Source organism: Aedes aegypti, chromosome 2 (assembly GCF_002204515.2).
Source record: "Aedes aegypti strain LVP_AGWG chromosome 2, AaegL5.0 Primary Assembly, whole genome shotgun sequence".
Classification (NCBI taxonomy): Eukaryota; Metazoa; Arthropoda; class Insecta; order Diptera; family Culicidae; genus Aedes; species Aedes aegypti.
Genome location: NC_035108.1, coordinates 12,305,992 through 12,325,115, shown reverse-complemented (window position 1 = coordinate 12,325,115; position 19,124 = coordinate 12,305,992). Strand labels below are relative to the sequence as shown.

General features: G+C 38.2%; 1 protein-coding gene across 1 annotated transcript in view; it reads right to left on the bottom strand.

Annotated features, from left to right (window-relative positions):
• LOC5569145 overlaps positions 1-2,916 on the bottom strand; it is a 298,989-nt gene extending 296,073 nt beyond the window's left edge. The window contains exon 1 of the mRNA XM_021844044.1: positions 1,101-2,916. Coding sequence (XP_021699736.1) covers positions 1,101-2,916 — 1,816 coding nt within the window. The remainder of the gene's footprint in view (positions 1-1,100) is intronic.
• Between the last annotated feature and the right edge of the window lie 16,208 nt (positions 2,917-19,124).

Here is a 19,124-nt window from a genome sequence, read left to right as displayed (position 1 = left end):
AATGCTTTTTCTATATCTAGAAGACAAGACCAGTAGGATAGCCTTCAGATTTGTTGGAACGGATCAAATTTGTTACATGTAAAAGTTTATGAGTGGTCGAATGTCCATGGCGGAAACCGAACTGTTCATTGGCAAAAATTAATTTTACGTTGATGTGGACCGTCATCCTGTTCAAAATGACCGTTGCAAAAAGTTTACTGATGGAAGAAAGAAAACCGATTGGACGATAGCTAGAAGCTTCTACAGGATTTTTGTCTGGTTTTGAAATCGGTACAACTTTAGCATTTTTCCATTTGTCAGAAAAATAAGCCAACTTAAAACATTTGTTAAATATATCAACTAAGAATGATTAGCTACTTTCTGGAAGTTTCATGATAAGGATGTAGAATATTCCATCATCGCCAGGAGCTTTCATATATTATGATTTTTTAATAATAGATCTCACTTCTTCCAAATCAGTCTCCCTGGAATTTTCGAAAACGTTCTCTTGATTGGGAATATTTTCGAAGTCCTGAGTAACTTTTCTATTGGACTAGTAAGTCCTAGATTGAAATTGTGCGCGCTTTCAAACTGCATAGCAAGTTTTTGAGCTTTTTCGCAATTGGTTAGTAATAATTTGTTTTCCTCTTTCAATGCCGGTATTGGCTTCTGAGTTTTTTTTTAATTTTAGATAATTTCCAAAAGAGCTTAGAGGGTCCAATCGAGAAATGTTATTTTCAAAAGTTTTGTTTCTTTATTGCGAAAAACGTGTCTTGATTTCTTTCTGCAAATCCTGCCATATAATTTTCATAGCAGGATCGCGAGTGCGTTGAAATTGTCTTCTCCTCACGTTTTTAAGACGGATCAAGAGTTTAAGATCATCGTCTATAATCACGTATTCAAATTTTACTTCACATTTTGGAATTGCAATGCTCCTGGTTTCAACAATGGAATTTGTTAAAGTTTAAAGACATGTAAAGAAATTTCAATTTTCATCAAATAAAATTGCAGAAAACATAAGATATTCCAATAGATTCAAACTCATCACCCAAACTCAACATCCCTGCCGACATGATGGGAACATCGCACATGAAACACGAAGCTCACAGACACATAATCACCTCCGCTGTCCGAGCTGCCTTGCGTCGATCTCTCCTCCGAACATCTCCCGGAAGGGATGGACTCGTCCTCACAAAGGCACAGATAGGGTGGTGGAGGTGGAAACTCGAGAACCTCGTCAAATCGCCAGCTTCGGGACGAGTCCCGGCTGTCGGATCTTTCCAATCGTCCCGGCCGTTGTTCGCTTCTCTTGCTGCCGCTCGGAATCGGATCCCAATAATTACTTTTAACACTTTTATTATCGTAATTATGGCGAACGACCGAATCGTCATCGCTGGCGACGTGTGTCGCTTTTGGCGGCCGGTCATTAGGCTCTGCCAGTGGGTGTGAAACGGTGTCAGAAGCTTCGGTGGCAATCGAATTGCAAAGGACGACACGTGTTTGTGTCATACGTGCACCAGATGTCGCCGGTGCTGTCGGTGAATCTTCTCCCCGTTGGCCTGCTGGCTGATCTAGGGGCGTAGTTGTAGTAGTAGCAGAAGCAGATGAACCGCCATCGGCATAGGGATGAATTTCATTTGAATTTAAATTAATCCAATTACGATTTGGCTGATTTGATACATTTAATTTTGAATGTTGCTCGTTAGGGAACTCTTGGGCGCGACATTGGCGGTCGCTCTCGGTGAAGGCCGATGAAGTTGTTGGATGGGATTCCGTATCGGATCGACCGCTGTTTGTAATTAGTTTTTCATTGTAATTATGATTTTCATCTATTATTTCATTTAATAATTTGTCGCTTGTTTTCGGTGAAGCTGTTTGCTGCTGCTGGTGTCCCATGGAGTGGCGTTTGTCGAAGTGATTAGTGGTTGCGTTCGTTGTCTGATCCCGGCATTCGGTGACGGTGATTTGTGGTGGCGTTCTTGGACTGAAACCGGTGTCAATATTTAAATTCAAAATCGTATCAGAATTTATATTGAACTCATTCCGCTCGCCTGGAACTGGATTGTCTGAACTTTGAAGGCCAATGGGGCTGACGGAGAAGTGCACTGGAGTGGGAGGTTTGCTGCTGAGGTTGGTACGCTTTGTTGAAGTGCTTTTGGTTTTGAGTGGTGGTTTTGATTGGATTCCGTCCTGATGGAGAATGCCATCACCGTCAGCAATGGAAGCTGCAGTTGGCACCGTCACAGGATTGAAAGCTTTTGCTTTGTCCTGGTAATTATCAATTGTTTGAGAGGATGAGTCGTTCAATCTTTCATCTTGTTCAGGATTAAGTTTGTAACATCGAAGCAGAATTTCCACTCCAACACCAGAGTGCAGTTGATCCATCGGTAGAAAGTATCGCCTCGGAGGTGGCGAAGGTGGTTTGGATTTTTGCTCAACAGGAACCACGCCATCATCGTTCGATTTTCCTTTGACATCGTCTGACACAACTCGCGGCTCTGATGGACGCTTTTCACTTTCAATATGTTTACCTCTATTGATGGAATTATTAGCAGTGTCATCAGCTTTTTCCCGGCATCGTTTATCATGAGATCCATTATCGCGGAACCCCCCTCCCCTCCTACCCCAATCAACAAGGACAACATTGGCCTTGTCGAACTTGGTTCGCAGTGGATCGATTTTGTGCTGCTTGCAAACCTTGTCCACGTCAAAGTAGACGCTTTCGTTGCTACCGTATCGTCGAACACCATCGAATGCAAAGGACCCACCTTCGGATTCCCCCACAGAAGAATGTCCTCTTGTCCGCTCGAGAGGCGAAGGAGTTCGAGGAGCCGGGGGCCAAAAGTTGTCGCAAGATCGATGCCGCACAGGACGACGATTGATCCGCATAACCGTGTCCCGGTCGATGCACGGCGTTCTGCTGTTGGGTCTTGGCATGGCGGGCTCTTCTCGTTGTCGCGACCGGCTGGGACGTTGCCAACCTGGAAACACGGGGGAACGCCATCCGGAATGGTGAATGGTGAGGGGCAGCAGCCGAAAGGAGAAAGGGAAAATAATTGCCGGTTATCAATCTTACTGATTCACAGGACACAGGATCAACAACATACAGACCAAACTACAGTGTTACTGACTGTGGGTGGGGTTGTTCAGTGCGGGATGGATGTTCGACTTTGGTGGTTGTATGGAATTGTGTTTGAATTAGTGAATTTGTATTATCAAGGAACAGGTTGATTGTTTGTATTCAATTTCAAATTGTTCAGTGGAACAGTATGAAGTATGAAGTTGTACAACTGTATTTTTGTGTGTTAACTAGTACTTATGTGTTTATTGAGAAGTTTTACATCAATTAGTTTTACAATTTCCCAAATATAAAACAATAAAACAATAAAGGATAGCCCGTATTACAATGTACAGTGAAGTGAGGAATAGTTTGACTTTCAGATTTCTTGCTCAATTTATAACAAATTTTATCAATCTGTTGTTCCCAAGTTCGACACACATGTCGAGGACCCCTAAAATGGATATTATTTAAATCGGTTTTTATAGAAACCTGTCGGAAACATCATAATAATTTGACCTGTATTCTTACTTTACAGACACACCTAAAGTAATGTCTGTAATCCATCACAGATATTACAAGAATTCGTCTATAATTATTGGAAGAAAGCAACTAAACATTAAGCAAAAAGTCTACTTAGTATCTTCTTAAGAGCTAGATGAGCAACGACTGTAAAGCACCTTGACAAAACCCAACTAAAAACAAGCAGCAAAACACGAGTGCAGTAGCTTTGAGAAAACCTTTTGTAGAAGTAATCAAAATGTGCAGGGATTAAGAGACTTCTTTCTACTCAGAGACATCTTAACAAAAAACCCTATCAGCAATTCGTCAAAAATGTTCCTTGAAGATAATTGAAGATTTGTTCATGATTTTTCCATAAATCCATTAAGATATCGCCAATAACATTTCAAAGATATTGTTAAGTGACCACCAAGCATCACCTCTGGAAGCTGTTATTAGTATTTTGAAAGACATGCTGTAAGACAACAATCAGCAGCAGAGGCGCGTCCACGTTCAAAATCATGGGTAGGACATACGTTAGCAAATATTTTGTGCACTGTGAAACAAAAAAAAAATTAACTCTGAACTGGAAGTTGAAAATTACTATATTAAATTTTGAGGGGCTCAAACGCCAAGGGTATAAGTGGCATTATGGTCGGTCTTGGGTTGAATTGAGAAAATTCTACTGTTTGCAAGCGTTCTAACGATATTTTCAGATGAGTTTTTCGCTAAACAGAAGAAACAATATAATTCTTAGAAGACTGGCTTGATTTTGAAAGCTTTTCGTTTTTGCAGGGCTGGTAGCGACTGAGTGCGTTAGAAATAGGAAGTTGGAGACCTCTTGACGGAAAATGAGAGATCATAAAAGAACCAAAAAGAGGCCGAGAAGGGACCAAACAGTAACCAAAAAAACAAACAAAACAAAAAAAAAAGCCAGTAGATAAGAGTTTAATTCTTCATAGCATCAGAGCAGGCATTTGTTTAAGATCGAATACTTTTTTTTTAGAATTCCACGTGACATTACGACGAGTACCGTTTTGATTCATATTACGGACACTTAAGGCTGCAATGAAGTATAACCCATCAGGAAGCATATAAAATAAATCAATCTGTATGATTCCTCAGCGCTATCGAGCCTTCAAAACACTTAACTTTCGACTGGTGGGTGAAGATTTTGTTTCTGATACATGAATAATTTTAAATAAATAGAAATGTGTGGACTTTTCATGATTCTTATTCCGGACGCTTCCTAAATATTGTCACATATTCCGGACACTTTGATTCTTATTCCGGACAGCTCATGAAAATCATAACAAGACAACTCAAATCTTTATTTGAAATTTGCAAACAACTAAAGAGGCGTCTAAGGCAGTTGAGTGTTATATATTTCCATAGATATCTATAAAAAAATTTGATTAAAACGAGCTTCAAAAGTGTGTACTTTTGAACGGCAAAAATTGAAACATTTCATGCGAAATGGTTCCCATACAAAGTAGAGTGTCCGGAATAAGAAGCTGTCCGTAATATGAATCAAAACGGTATTACTGTAGAAATTCATCAAAATTTGTTTCAGATATTTTCCAAAATATTCATATTTTACTCCGGAAACTTATAAAGTAGTTCATCTAGTGATTATTTTCCAAGGAATATCTCCACGAATTGTTGTAGGAAATTTATCCAAGAATTTTATTTAGGATAACTCAATAATACAACATGGATTTTTTCAAGGAGAACCATAGAAATGTAAATTCTCCAAAGATTATATCAGGAACCATCTGAATTCCTCCAAATTTATTGAAGAAGGACCTAACTCCTCCAAGATTTTATCGATTTCCCTGGGACATCCTCCAATATTCAAGAAACACACAAGACATTTCTAGGGATTTCCGTTAAAATTGTGTTTCAGGATTTATACAAATCTTCAAATAGGCATTTCAATAATTGCTCCAGAGATTCCAGCTAAGATTTGTACAGAAATTATTCCAGTAATTTTCCAGATTTTCTCAAGGAATGTATCCAGGGAAATGCTTAGGATTTTTTTTTCTGGAAAATAAATCCGATGATACTTGGGTAAGCTTCAAAGTTTCCTTTTATGGACTATGTTTTCTGAAATAACTCCTGGGCTCTTGAGTTTTAGAAGTTTTCCTAGATAATTTGAAAAGATAATCGAAAAAAATCAATCGAATCTCGGGATAGCATTTCTCAGGATCTTCTAAAGAAATTTCTAGAAAAACATTGGACATGGGATTTTTTGGGAAAATTTTTGATACATGCTTGGCAAAACTTGCTGTTCGAATGAGTTTCCAATTTCTGAGAGAAAACGTAGATGAATTCTTGAAAGAATTCACAAAATGATTTCTTGCAGGGTTTCTTGTGTAAAAAGCCCTTGATATTTTATTTTCAAATACTCTGGACTAAACTTTTATGAATTTTCTTGATAGAAATTCTGTAGATATCTTGGGGACGATCTCCTAGAGTCACAATTGAAGAATTCGGTTGAAGGATTAGAGAACAATATCTGGAGGAAATTCTAGGATAGTTTTGCATAAAAAAAAAACATAATACCATAGAAAGTTACTGGAGGTAAGAGCTTTGAAGTTCTCATGGGTTTTCTGGATCAAATTCTAGAGATATTTTTCTAAGCATCCTTTGAAAAATCATTGGGAGAATCAGTAGCAAAATTTCAAAAAGTATTTCTTGATAGATTCCTGTAAGAGACCCTGAAAGTATACTTAATTAAAACACTATGACAATTCCTGATGCTTTTCTTCGGGGAATCTGAGACGAGCCTGTACAATTTAACATCAGAATTCAATGCATGCAAAATAAGGAAACAGAGACTTTACAGACCATTTTGGTTAAAATAGATACTTTAGAAATCTTCCATTGAAAAATAGAGAATTTTTCGTGCCTTGCATTAAAATAGAGACCAACTGTTTACAATGAAACCTAACTTTCGTTATCATCCATTAAAAAAACATTATTTCATATTCTTTATATATCTCTCTTTTTTCATACAATTTTATTAAACAAATGCCATAAAACTAGATCAAAAGCATGCCTTTACAACCACTGAGGTTGTTCTAATGTCTTCATCTTTTTCTAGATAACAAATGGATAAACAGCAAAAATTCTATGAGTTAGTGTAGTTTCTTTTTTCTTTGCACTGAAAATATCCTGGGTAATCGCAAAAGTTTTCTAGACAAACTTAATATGCTTGAAAAATTAGATGATAAATGATTTAATTTATTTTTCAAGTTTTCCACTGATCTATTTTTTTTGTGAAATCGTGGGTAGGACAATCCTTTGACTGTCCTACCCAGGTATTTTCGTGCGTAGTACATGTCCTACCTGTCCTACCCACTTCCCGCGCCACTGATCAGCAGTGATGAAAAACGTTCTTAAATTTCGCAGGGACTTCATAGATATCAGTAAAAATTTCACCAAAACCTCTGAAATTAGATTCGGGAGTATCCGTGAATCTGCTAAACCTGAAGCAGCAAATATTTCAGCAATTATTATTGAATTACTTGAGTTATATTCTCAATCTCAAGCTGGATAAAATTAGAATAGGTGCGCGTGAGCAATATTGCTACTTGCGTACGTCTAAAAAAATTAAATTGTAACTTAAAAATATTCAATGTATCAAGAATCTCCACCTCGATAATAATGCTGGTACAAGATTTCTCATATATTTTTATTCAGAAAGGTTGTTCACGAAAAATGTGCAACACTCGCAAATAGCTATAAGTTTTTTTTAGCTTTTAGGGTGATTGATGATTGAAATTTGGAGTATCTTCAGTTCTGTGTAAAGATCATGCAAGTATAATGAAAAGTGCCAAAAAAAATTTAAAATAGAATCGTGAGGATGATTTCATGTTGAATGAGGTGAGTCCACCCTAGCTTTCAGGGTGCGATGAAATCAAACAAATTGATCGTTTCAATAAGCTTTTGCCCGTAGTTTTCCGATTATTTATGCTCAGCATCTACATATTCTGGAGCTGGTTCCGCCAGCCTAACCCAGAAGCCATACGAACATTAATGAAGTGACCATGTGACCATCCTCAGATATCGACCTGTCCAGATTGTATTGAAGAATCATTGACCTGGACTCTCCTATTTATAATCTTCTGGTGTTCAGCAATTTGGAAGATCGTAATTTGGGGATGTTTTTTCCCGACGAATTATCGTTTTGATTCCTATTACGGACATTTAAGGCCTTAGTGAAGAATAACTCACAAACAGCATATAAGACAAATTATTTTTTATGATTCTTCAACATTATCGAGCTTTCAATAAACTTATCTTTTGAAATGTGTGTGAAGATTTTGATTTCGCAAGATCAATATTATATAAAAAGAATAGCACTTTTCTTGTTTCTTTTCCGGACGCTTCCATATTTTTTTTTTTTTTTTTGAACACGGACACTGTCTTCAGCCATTTAAGCGGCACAGACTGAAGCTTAACACTAGACAACGCACAAACAATGCTCCAATGAAACATTCCCGATGAAGAGTTTTTGGAGGAACTACAACACTGCAACCTAGGACTTCTGCCCATCAATGGCAGATGGTTCAAAGTTCAGTCAAATGCGCAAAGTATTCCGGAGGCACATTTGCTACTGGAAAACATTGTGTACATAGAGTAATAGGGTATATCACAATAGTCCTAACAAATGGACGCAGTGATCCCACACCTGACAGAAGAAGAAGAGTTTTAATGGCTGAAGCGGGAATCGAACCCGCACTTCATGTCACGATGCGATTAAATGTCTGACGATACTAACCATGAAGCCCACTTTGATTCGAATTCCGGACAGCCTCTGAAAATCATAGATGGAAAATTCAAATCATCAATTGGAATCGTCAAGTTACTAAAAAGAGATCTTTGGCAGTTGGACATTACATATTTTCATAGATTTGTATAAAAATGCTTATTGGAACGAGCCTCGAAAATGAGAACTTTTGAACAGCAATAGTTGAAACTTTCTTTCGAAAGAGAAACATATAACATACACAGTAGAGTGTCCGGAATTTTAAGGTGTCCGTAATATGAATCAAAACGATAGAACGTTGGTGTGCGTGAAAGCAAAGTCTTGACCTTCGCTAAGTTAACTTCGTTAGTTTCGCGTAATATCCGGTGACAAAGACCTTCACATCTTGTGCCTTATCTGAGGATCGCCAGATTTAGCTCGTTCACTTTGCTCAGGTTCGCAGAAGAGGTGAGAACGGTCCAAATTTGGTTGCCATGGTGGATTCCTGAAAGTGAACTAATCAAATGTGTGAAAGTGCTTCAAGTTTGCTAACTTAGATTTTCTTTCATTTACCTCTATTCCACCTCAATTCTCCAATTTCGTTCTTTAACGTGACCAAATTTGGTTCATGAACCCTCACATTGAATTCGATCGCCTTAGCTGTCAACTAAAGAGCAGCTTGCATCTGTTTCGATGATTTTGGAATTTTAAACAGCAGAATATCTTTAATATCATTAAATAAATATTCATATTTTATCTTACTACATTCGAGCACCAGTTCCAGATCATTTTGGCTTTAGTTGATTTGGCATTGCTTGATACGATGTTTGTTGGTGTCAGATAAACCAAATTTGTCACAAAATGTCTCGTTTATGTGTCCAATGTTATATGCCTTTGCTTTCTCTTTGTTCGGTATGAGATCATTCACAAATGCGAATAACTTAGCACGTACTTTGAGCGGTAAGAAGCTTGAACATATGTTTTCCCATAAGTTTTCCCAATCAACTTGGAATTTAGTTTCAATTGCTGGTATCGATTTATTTTTATCTATAAAAATTCCATACATCAGATATGTTGTTAGCAAATTATATTACCTTCACGTAACCATTCTCAGGCATTTCGTGATAATTTCCCACAAATGTTATCTCTAAGCAAATCTTTCATCTATGTAACGACCACTTTCTAAATTGTTATAGAAAATGTTTTGCAAAAATAGCGCTTTGGTCTCGTCCAAATGAATTTTTCGCAAGCTGATTTTATTTGTGCCAGGTGTTTATTTGATGGTGAAATAATCTGTGCTACATACCACAATTTCGATAATACGAAAACATTTTAAACTATGCTTCTTTCTATCAAATTGAGCTGACGAACATTATGCATTTTCAAAACTGTTTTAACATTTGTTATTAACCTACTACAATTAGCATTGACCATAGAACTCCATGTTTTATGAACTACAACTTCCAAGATTTTTATACTTTCAACATCTTTTATTCTCTGTGGACCTATGTTAGCATTGTTAAGCCTCAAAAAACTAGATTTTTAGTAATTTAAACGGATTTGCGCAACTAATCCGTAACTGCTAAGTATAGATAGTAAATAATCGAATTCTAAATCATTTTTAATAAAAACTACTAGATCGTCAGCGTGAGCAACCACATTTATGAACTTGTCATAGACAAGCACACCTGGAATGCTATCAGCGATTTGTATTATCAAGGGCTCTTTATATGAAACAAAGAGCACCATACTTATTGGGCACCCTTGTCGGACGGAGCAATTAATTTTTATTCTTGAGAAAGAAATCCATTAATTAGAATTCGAGATGATGCACTTCCGTAAATGTGTTTCAAACAATTTACAAAAGTGTCGGGAAAATTGAACTTCTGCAATTCTTTCCATAAAAGCATATGGTTCACTCTGTCAAATGCTTTGTTTATATCCAAACTGACAACACAGCCTTTGAACCGCTTAGTTTCACATGATCTTGTAACTAATCTTCTAATATCTTTTAAGTGATCTCAGCAAGACATATTTGAGATACATGCTGTTTGTCCTGGGTCAAGCAGTTTATCTAGGAACTTCATTACACGTTCAGCAAGTACCTTCATGAAAAGATTGTAATCACAATTAAGTAAACTTATTGGTCTGCAATCATCAAAACTTGCTTTACCACAATTACCCTTGGGAATAAATGTAGTAGTTCCATCTGCAAAATTCCTCGGAAGCCTAATTGAACCATCTAGATAAGAATTGAAAATTTGAACTAAACCATCTTTGTAGCAATCAAATTTTTTAAGATATACTTCGTAGGTAAGTCCGTCAGGTCCAGGAGACTTCTTTTAAGAGCACCGGTTCAGCACCGACTTTAGCTCTTCTTCGGTAATCAGCTTTGTTAAATCTTCTCGATAAAAATTTCGTAATGTAGTTCAAAGGATTATCACTTGGGGATGAAACTGTATCTGGTTTATCTGGTTGGAAGGTATTCGAAAAATGTTCAAAAGCAAGCCTTCTTAGTTCCACAGAATCTGTTATCACAATGTCACCATCGCGAATTTTAGAATTTCCGCTGCTTTCTAGTCGTTTGATTTCAGCTGCAACTTGAAAAATGTTAATCATTTCTCCTTGTACCAAATTGAAATCATCAATATTGCTTCCTAAATGAGTCAATCGCTGATTTTCCATTTCAATCAAACGCGATTTGATCATCTGTTTATCCAGAAAAGTTGGTTGTCCAGTGTTTTGCTTATCCATCCACTCCAGCATTTTCCCATAAAAATATTTTTTTTCATTTGAAATTCTCGTGTTTAACAAAAAGCTTTCCCGTTTGAAAAACTGTTTCATCTTATGTTTCGCAACATCATTCCACCACCTACTCCTATCATCTAAATATACGTGACGCAACTTCCATCCTTCATATTCCTCAACCAAACGAGTACAGATGGAAGCCACATCTGCAACAGATCTATAAACAGTTATCAAAATTCCAAAATGATTAGAGAAAGCCACAGGGACAGTCGCGAAGTCATCAATTTTCTGTAAAAATTTAGTAGTGATATAAAAACGATCCAATCTTGTTGAGCTGCCGTTTCTTATGAAGGGAAAGCTGTTAAACGAAACATTTCAACCGTGCTAAAGTTTTTAACTGAGTTGTTGGAGTCACTGTTGTTTAAAATGCAATTAAAATCACCACCAATAACATCGACCTTTTTTCCACCTTTACCAAGCTGAACGGCTAAATTGTTAGAAAATAATTGATCTCTTTTTTCTGTTGCTCCCCAAAAATGCGCACAGAAGCCACACGCCGACAGAAGATATTCTCCCGTTTGTATCAATTAAGGGTTGACAAAACTCAAAAGATCTACGAAACAGTATGACGGTTCCTGAGCCATTCTCAGCAATATTTATTAAAGGAGAATGAGATCGTATTAAATAAAAGTTGGCATAAACAGAATGTCTATATCATTATTTACAACGAAGTCTCTTGATAAGCTTTTGTTGATAGTACTCGATGAACTAATAAGATTTACAGATCCCTCATTAAATGCATAATTCATAGTAAGGCGTGATATCCTCACTAATACAATAACTAAAAAAACTAAATTGAATAATCATGGTTGCCTAATTCACCCTACCGATTTGCTTCGTCTCTCTCTTTCACTAAGCTTGATTTGCCTACTCCGTGATCTCGTCGTCACCTTCTGCCATCCAGTGATAGTGGAACTCTTTACGTCCGCCACTTTTTAGGCATTCGATGTGTCCGACAACGAACTACACCTTGTCTCTACACTTTGTTGTACACCATCTCTGCCTCGTTTCAACGAGCAACCTTCCACCTCCATCGATTGTGTTGCATCATCACACGCTGTCGAGGTGTGTGGTACCTCGATACTACTCGATTCCGTTGTATGCGGAACACCATCCGCCTCCATTATATCGGTGTGGGTTTCTTTCTCCGTTGTTACTTTTGCTGCAGCATTTGCTATCTCTTTTGTCTCCGGTCACGGTCCTTCTTTCTCCAAACCGCAGGCCTCCGCATCCTTTTCCTTTGACTCAGTGTTCTTACCTGCAACCAGGGATGAGAAAAGTACTGGAGCAAACATTTACCGCCTCTACATTTACATCTTTCTACACGACCATCAAAATCCAAATCAAACCATGACGGTTCAAAACAAAAAAATGTCACGGCTCCTCAAAAATGTAATCTTCTTCTTCCTAACGTTTTACAACCCCGAATGCGAAATGACTCGAGCACAGTGGTGACACGATTTTTGCGGTTTTCGGGGTTTTGCATTTTTGCTCGATAAAGGCAGTATGAAATTGAACTTGTTTATATGTATCGTAACGGAATGATTGTGGTCTTTCTGTTAGAGCTAATAGATTTCAATTAGTTGAAAACACAAGCAAAATATTAGCGATTGAATGATTTAACACTTTTTTCAATCATTCAGCTTGGAATGGCTGCCCGAAAATGGTTATAGTGGTGAGACAAAAACAGTCAAGCAGTGTGTGAACCGTTGGCAGCGCAACGCCTGATGGTATTGATGCTGCTGCTGCTTTGTGTTTTGGTGGAATGGCAGAATCGATGAACTGTGGTGAATTGTGGTCACAGTTCCCAAGACTGCCTGCAACTGAACTGGCAGCGACCGAAACTAAAGCATTCAAATTCGTCATTTTTCGCTCGATCCCTTTGTCTTGATCACTCGGGTCCAACACAGTTTTGGGTTTATTCCACAGCCCCTTTAAGGTGAAACAGTTTGGAATCGAAACATCAAAAAAAGTTTTTCTGTTCAAAACTAAATATTATTCGATGAATACAGTGATCACATTTTCCTGTAAATGTTCTTGATTTTGAACGAAAAAACTGCTTTTGAAAATTCCGAAATCAATGACGGATCTTGCCCCCTTAATGTGTTCCGTGCTTCCGCATTGGTAACATTTATTCACCAGACCTTCATAATACACGCGAGCGCGCATGTTCCGAACGTTGACAGTTGCAGGTATTTGCTCGCCTTCCTTGAGTTCTATATAACACCCTCGAACTCTTCGACATGACAGTCCAAATTTCCTTGTCCTCAACTTCCGGTGGGTAGGGCGTCAAGCAACAGGGCTGGTTTTCACCGGCGAGGTTCTCAGCTACGACGACAATGCGTCCGTGTGAGAAACAGCGATAATAAAAAGTTCCCTGACCGGATTCGATCTGGTTATTACTATCGTGAGAGGCGAGAACCGTATCCACTATCCCACCGGCGGTGTCGATCGTTGGTGAGACGGCAGTACCCCGAAGTTGAAGACCACAGATCTACGTGAGACGCGCCGTTGAGAATGGCAGGCAAGATGAAAACCTAGTGAGCTTGAAGCATCAAGAGTCGAGCACCGGAAACGAGGCCGCGAGTAGTACACGTGGTACTAGTAGTCAAGCCAGCAAACCGCAGATGCCCCCACGTCAGTAAACAGCGCCCAAACTGTGAGTAGCATGCATGCTTTCTTTTCCTATACGCATGGTGCGATTTGCCCCTAGCCTTAACGAAATCAGCTAATGTGGCCGCTGCAAATAGCCGTACCGTTTGGCCACGTGTGAGCGCCGGTTGAAGGCTTGAGTATCGATGTTGAGTCGCTCATCGAAATCAATACTGAACCGCATAAGATTACTGCACGTATGAATTTATAGCTCGCTAGGGTATGAAGAGGAAATAAATTAGATATGAGCCTTTGAATGCTATGACACGTTTGACTTTTACTGTGCGCCCTGTTTTCTAGTACCGTGGTGAATCAAAATTCGGACGGTATCAGTATCCGGACACTCTGATAATATTAATCAATTAAAGGCAAAGTTGCTATGTTAACATGTTAAATTTTATATGCTAGCTTTTGCTTTGAACAACGCTGATTATTTGACACATATATGTTATCTAGTTACCATTTGCAATTAATTAAAAATAAAAAAAAAAACAAAAAAGTAGCTCGAGTTGAACGTCATTTCTTCGCGGTGCAAGTGATTTTGTTGATAGCGTCGATGAACGCACTCACAACGTTTGGCTATGAAATTATACAGTCCATGTAGTGATTTTGAAATGATTGTGCCCCGAAGAAGTTGCTCAAGAGATTAGTGACAAAATATTACAGAAATATGGAGTAAACAAGCGTTTGAAACAGTAAAAATATCAACAAAAAGATGCTGTCCGGAATTGGAGCCAAGTGTTTTGAACCCGGACAGTGAATCCAAATGTTATATTCATAAAGCGTAAGAACATAACTCACCAGTAAAACTAGAGGAAAGCTTATAAAGGAATCAATACATGTAGGATTAGTGATGAAAAATTTACAAAGCGTTGTGTTATGCAGAAAAATTGAATCAATAAGTGGTTGTTCCAGTTCAAATCACAGTCGTCTCAGTCCAGGTAATTAAAAAACACATTTGCTCACATATTAATGTGTTTTAACCATAAAGAAACCATTGCATTGCTCAAGTTTGTAAGAGTGTGATAAATTCGGGTGTTTAAAAGTTTCACATTATATGCTTAATTAATTGTATGTTAATACATAGCTGTCCGGATTTTGATTCAAAAGTGTCCGGATTTATAGCCATGATTTGCTGCTGGTGTCCGGATTTAAAGACAAGAAACACTTCATTGTTTTAATGATTTTTATGGCAAAATCTTCAATTTTATAGGAAAATTGATCATTTTCGCTTAGATTAAACATGGATGTATTCGTTGCCTAAAAACTCTTTGATATTTTTTGAAGAAACCTATTCAAAACAGATTTTGAACATTCGTGGCAACTTAAGTGTCCGGGTATTGATGCATCACGGTACCCTTGAGTGAGAGAGAACCAGAAATCACCAACACACGGCGCACAGTAAAAGTTAAATGAACAAAAGAATTTATGGCACGTACAGAGGATCATAAGAGTTTGAATTTAATGTCAAAAAAGCAGAACTGCAAATGCAAATGTTGAAATGAAACGAAAATTTGAATTAAATAAATTGCAGTTCTGGTTACACAATAGATCAATAGTTATCGCACAGCATTTCGTAAGAGGGCAAATTAAAGCGGTAAATATAGGAGTACATTTCACACTTTCGGTCGTTTACTTTAGTAGTTTCGTTTTTGAGCATTTTCCGGGAAGTTTGGTCCTTAATCCAACCAAGAATTTTCTCTAAACGAACGTGGCTTGTTCGAGGTATACTGGAGAAGTCTACCCCTCGCGACAATTTTCTAGTTGTCAGCAGAGTTCATTTTTCCACACATAGATTTTCTGATTCGCACGACTTCACAGTCGTGAGACATCTTGTTTCCTTAGGTCAGCCAATTAGTTTCCCCTCCTAAACTTTGCGAAAAATCTGTAACCTGTAATAAAGGGTCTCAAAATGCTAATCTCCAAAAACGGTCGGTGAACTCCAATAGGAGTGGCGCTTAGGCCATTTTAAATTACATCCGGGAAACTTGTAAGGCCGCCGACTTGCAATTTGCAATGTTTGATCTATCTTTTATAACATCAAACAAATTAAAAGCTTATTCCTTTTTTTTAAACCAGGTCTAACGTAAAGATTCTTTGATTTGTATTATTATTGAATGCATATTCAGGAACTCTTTTCAGTCAGTGCGGGGTAAAAGTACGAGCCATATATAGTCAATGTTAGATCAAGTTGGACCAAGTGTGTTTATTGATTTTAGGAAAACGTTCCTTAACCATTCGGAATTTTAGCATTACTATTTGCCATTGAAATTTATTTATTTTATAGAGCATATGTATCAATTTCATGTTTAAAAGATCAGAACTTTTGGAGGTCTTGTATTATCTTTACAAGTCCAAAATATCGTATTTTCCAGTTTGTCTGAACACCGTGCATACTATGTAATCTTCTTCTTCTTGTTTTTGGCATTACGTCCTCACTGGGACAGAGCCTGCTTCTCAGCTTAGTGTTCAATGAGCACTTCCATAGTTATTAACTAAGAGCTTTCTTTTCCAAAGTTGCCATTTTTGCATACGAATATCGTGTGACAGGTACGATGATACTCTATGCCCAGGGAAGTCAAGTAAATTTCCATTACGAAAAGACTGGGACTGACCGGGAATCGACCCCAGACACCTTCAGCATTGTAGCCGCAGACTCTAACCACTCGGCTAAAGAAGGCCCCATGAGAATACTAAATTTGACACCACTTTGTGGCTAGTTAATGGAGTCTCGGAGTCGGCACGAAGCCCAGGTAGGGTGCAGAACCACTTGGGCACTTCCATGATTCACTTTGGCATGGGGGGGGTTTTTCTCGGCCGAATTGTCTGCAACTTTGCAATAAGAAGCACTCCACTACGACGCATATTGTGGCCAAATATGAGCTTTGTAGCTTTCAAAAAAACCCACAGCCAAAGTGAATCAAAAGTGCCAAGAATTGGTTCCGGCTTCCTACGGAGGTTCAAGGCAGCGAAAGCAATGACAACGTCGGAACGTTGGACAATATCAATCAACCAGCTCCCTATCACCATTCTAAATGCCTCCTACAAAGTATCCCAAATAATCTTCCGTCGTTTATCACCAAAAGCAAATGAGTTCGTGGGAAATGATCAAGCGGGCTTCGTGGACGGCTGGTCGACGACGGACCAGATCTTTACAGTACGGCAAATCCTCAAAAAAATGCCGGGAATATCAGGTCCCTACGCATCACCTGTTCATTAATTTCAAAGCGGCATACGACCGCATAGAGCTATGGAGAATCATGAACGAGAACAGCTTTCCAGAGAAGCTCACAAGACTGATAAAAGCGACAATATTTAGATGGTGTGCAGTACTACGTAAAGATTTGTGGCGAACACTGCAGCTCATTCGAATTCCGCCAGGGCCTAGACAAGGTTTCGTGCCTGTTGTTCAACATTGCGCTAGAGGGTGTCATGCATAGAGCCGGGTTTAACAGCCGAGGCACGATTTTCAGAAGGTCCAATCAATTTGTTTGCTTTGCTGATGTCATGGATATAACCGGAAGAACATCTGAAACGGTGGCAGAAATGTACACCCACCTGGAACGCGAAGCAACAAGGGTCGGACTGATGGTGAATGCATCGAAAACAAAGTACACCCTGGTGGGTGGAACCAGCGTTACGATTAACAGGGATACTGTGGAGTTTCGACAATCACCGGGAAAGGAATCACCCTCCACGCGATTACGCGTGTTACTAAGGGAGACCAATTTCGCCAACATGACAGTGTGCACTACATTTGAACATATAAAACCGCTTGCTGTGATCAATCCTGTTATCACTTCCCAACGCAGTGGATTCTATATCCCAAATTCTCCCTCTGCTCCAAAAAAAATCCAATTTATTGAAATAAATAGAAGTTAAATATTTAAAATTCTATCAATTTTTTTTAAAACATATTGTACAGTTCAAGCTTTGATAAATTCATCTACTGAAAGCTCATTTACTTACATGAATTATTGTGTATAGCATGAATCATCCAGCTATCTTGATGATTTTCTAATGCCATTTAAAATTGTCCATATTCCATGTTCTATCGCAACATGGTTATATTCGCTGTACATTAAAAAAATGTCTTCACTTCGAACCAAATTCCCGTTTTTTGCGCTATATTTTTATAGAAATATTACAACATGCCGTGATTTGTTTTATCATGCCTTCAACCACGATTTTAGAGACATCTATACATTCATAGTTTGATTAATCGTGTAATGTCAAAAGCAAAGTTTACATAGCATTTTGATAACAAGTACTATCCGATTCAGGTATGACTGACCATTTAACCTGTATGGCAATCAAAACTTTCATCATTCTTCATTGGGACTAGCCATTCACACCGCATACTTTTTTTAGTGTAATATTGTGATGTTCTAATTATACAAAAATTATGTACAAGAGACAAATTTCAGAATTACTGTCAATGCACCAGTAGCAGCGCCATCCAACAGTCTGAATACATTATTCAAATTTAAAACAAAATTCTCGAATAAAACGTGGTGTCCAGTCAGTAGACTTAACATGTTTTCTTTTTAACAAATGTGTTTTTTTAACGCTTGTCAAAAGCTAAATTGAAGGATAAAATTCTTCTGTAAGCTAGTCTCCTTTTGGGGCAACCAACACTCTCAATTTTTGTTCTTTTGGATTTCTCACAAAAACACAAACATATTTCTCGTATTTCCCTTTTCTCTACAAAGAATATTGTTGGGTCATTTACCAAACAACAAACTAGACGTTGTAAACACATGCTCTGCCGTTTGCATAGAGCAAAACAATATAACCGTTATAGACAGCAACTATTGCCAGTTTTCTTTCCAAGAAAAAAACGCTTCAATGTTCTGGAATTACATTTGCCCATAAACAATAAAACCTCGCTTCTTTGTAACATTGGCGCACACAGGCAAGCGCTACAAGTATACTATGATATACTTGAACAAATCGAAAAAAAAAGATAATTCTCGTAATTCGTTTGCGGACATTGCCGAAGCTCCTCTTTCCTCACGGCAAACAACACGCTGTGATCTTCCAATTTGACATTTGCACACAGCAAAACAACAACGCTTGCTATTCGTCAGCGGGCATTGCCGGGAGTCCTCTTCATCAACAGCAAACAAAACGCTCTATCTTTCTGACCTGACATTTGCACTTAGCAAAACAACAAGATCCGCGAATTATAGCTTTTCAGCAGCGTACATTGCCTGGGCTCCTCTTCTTACACAGCAAACAACTCGCTGTAAGCGTCCGATCTGACATTTGCATCAAGCAAAACAACAAGATCGACAGAATTTCGCTTTTCGGCAGCGGACATTGCCGGGGGCTTTTCCTTCCCACGGCAAACAACACGCTGTAAGCGTCCAC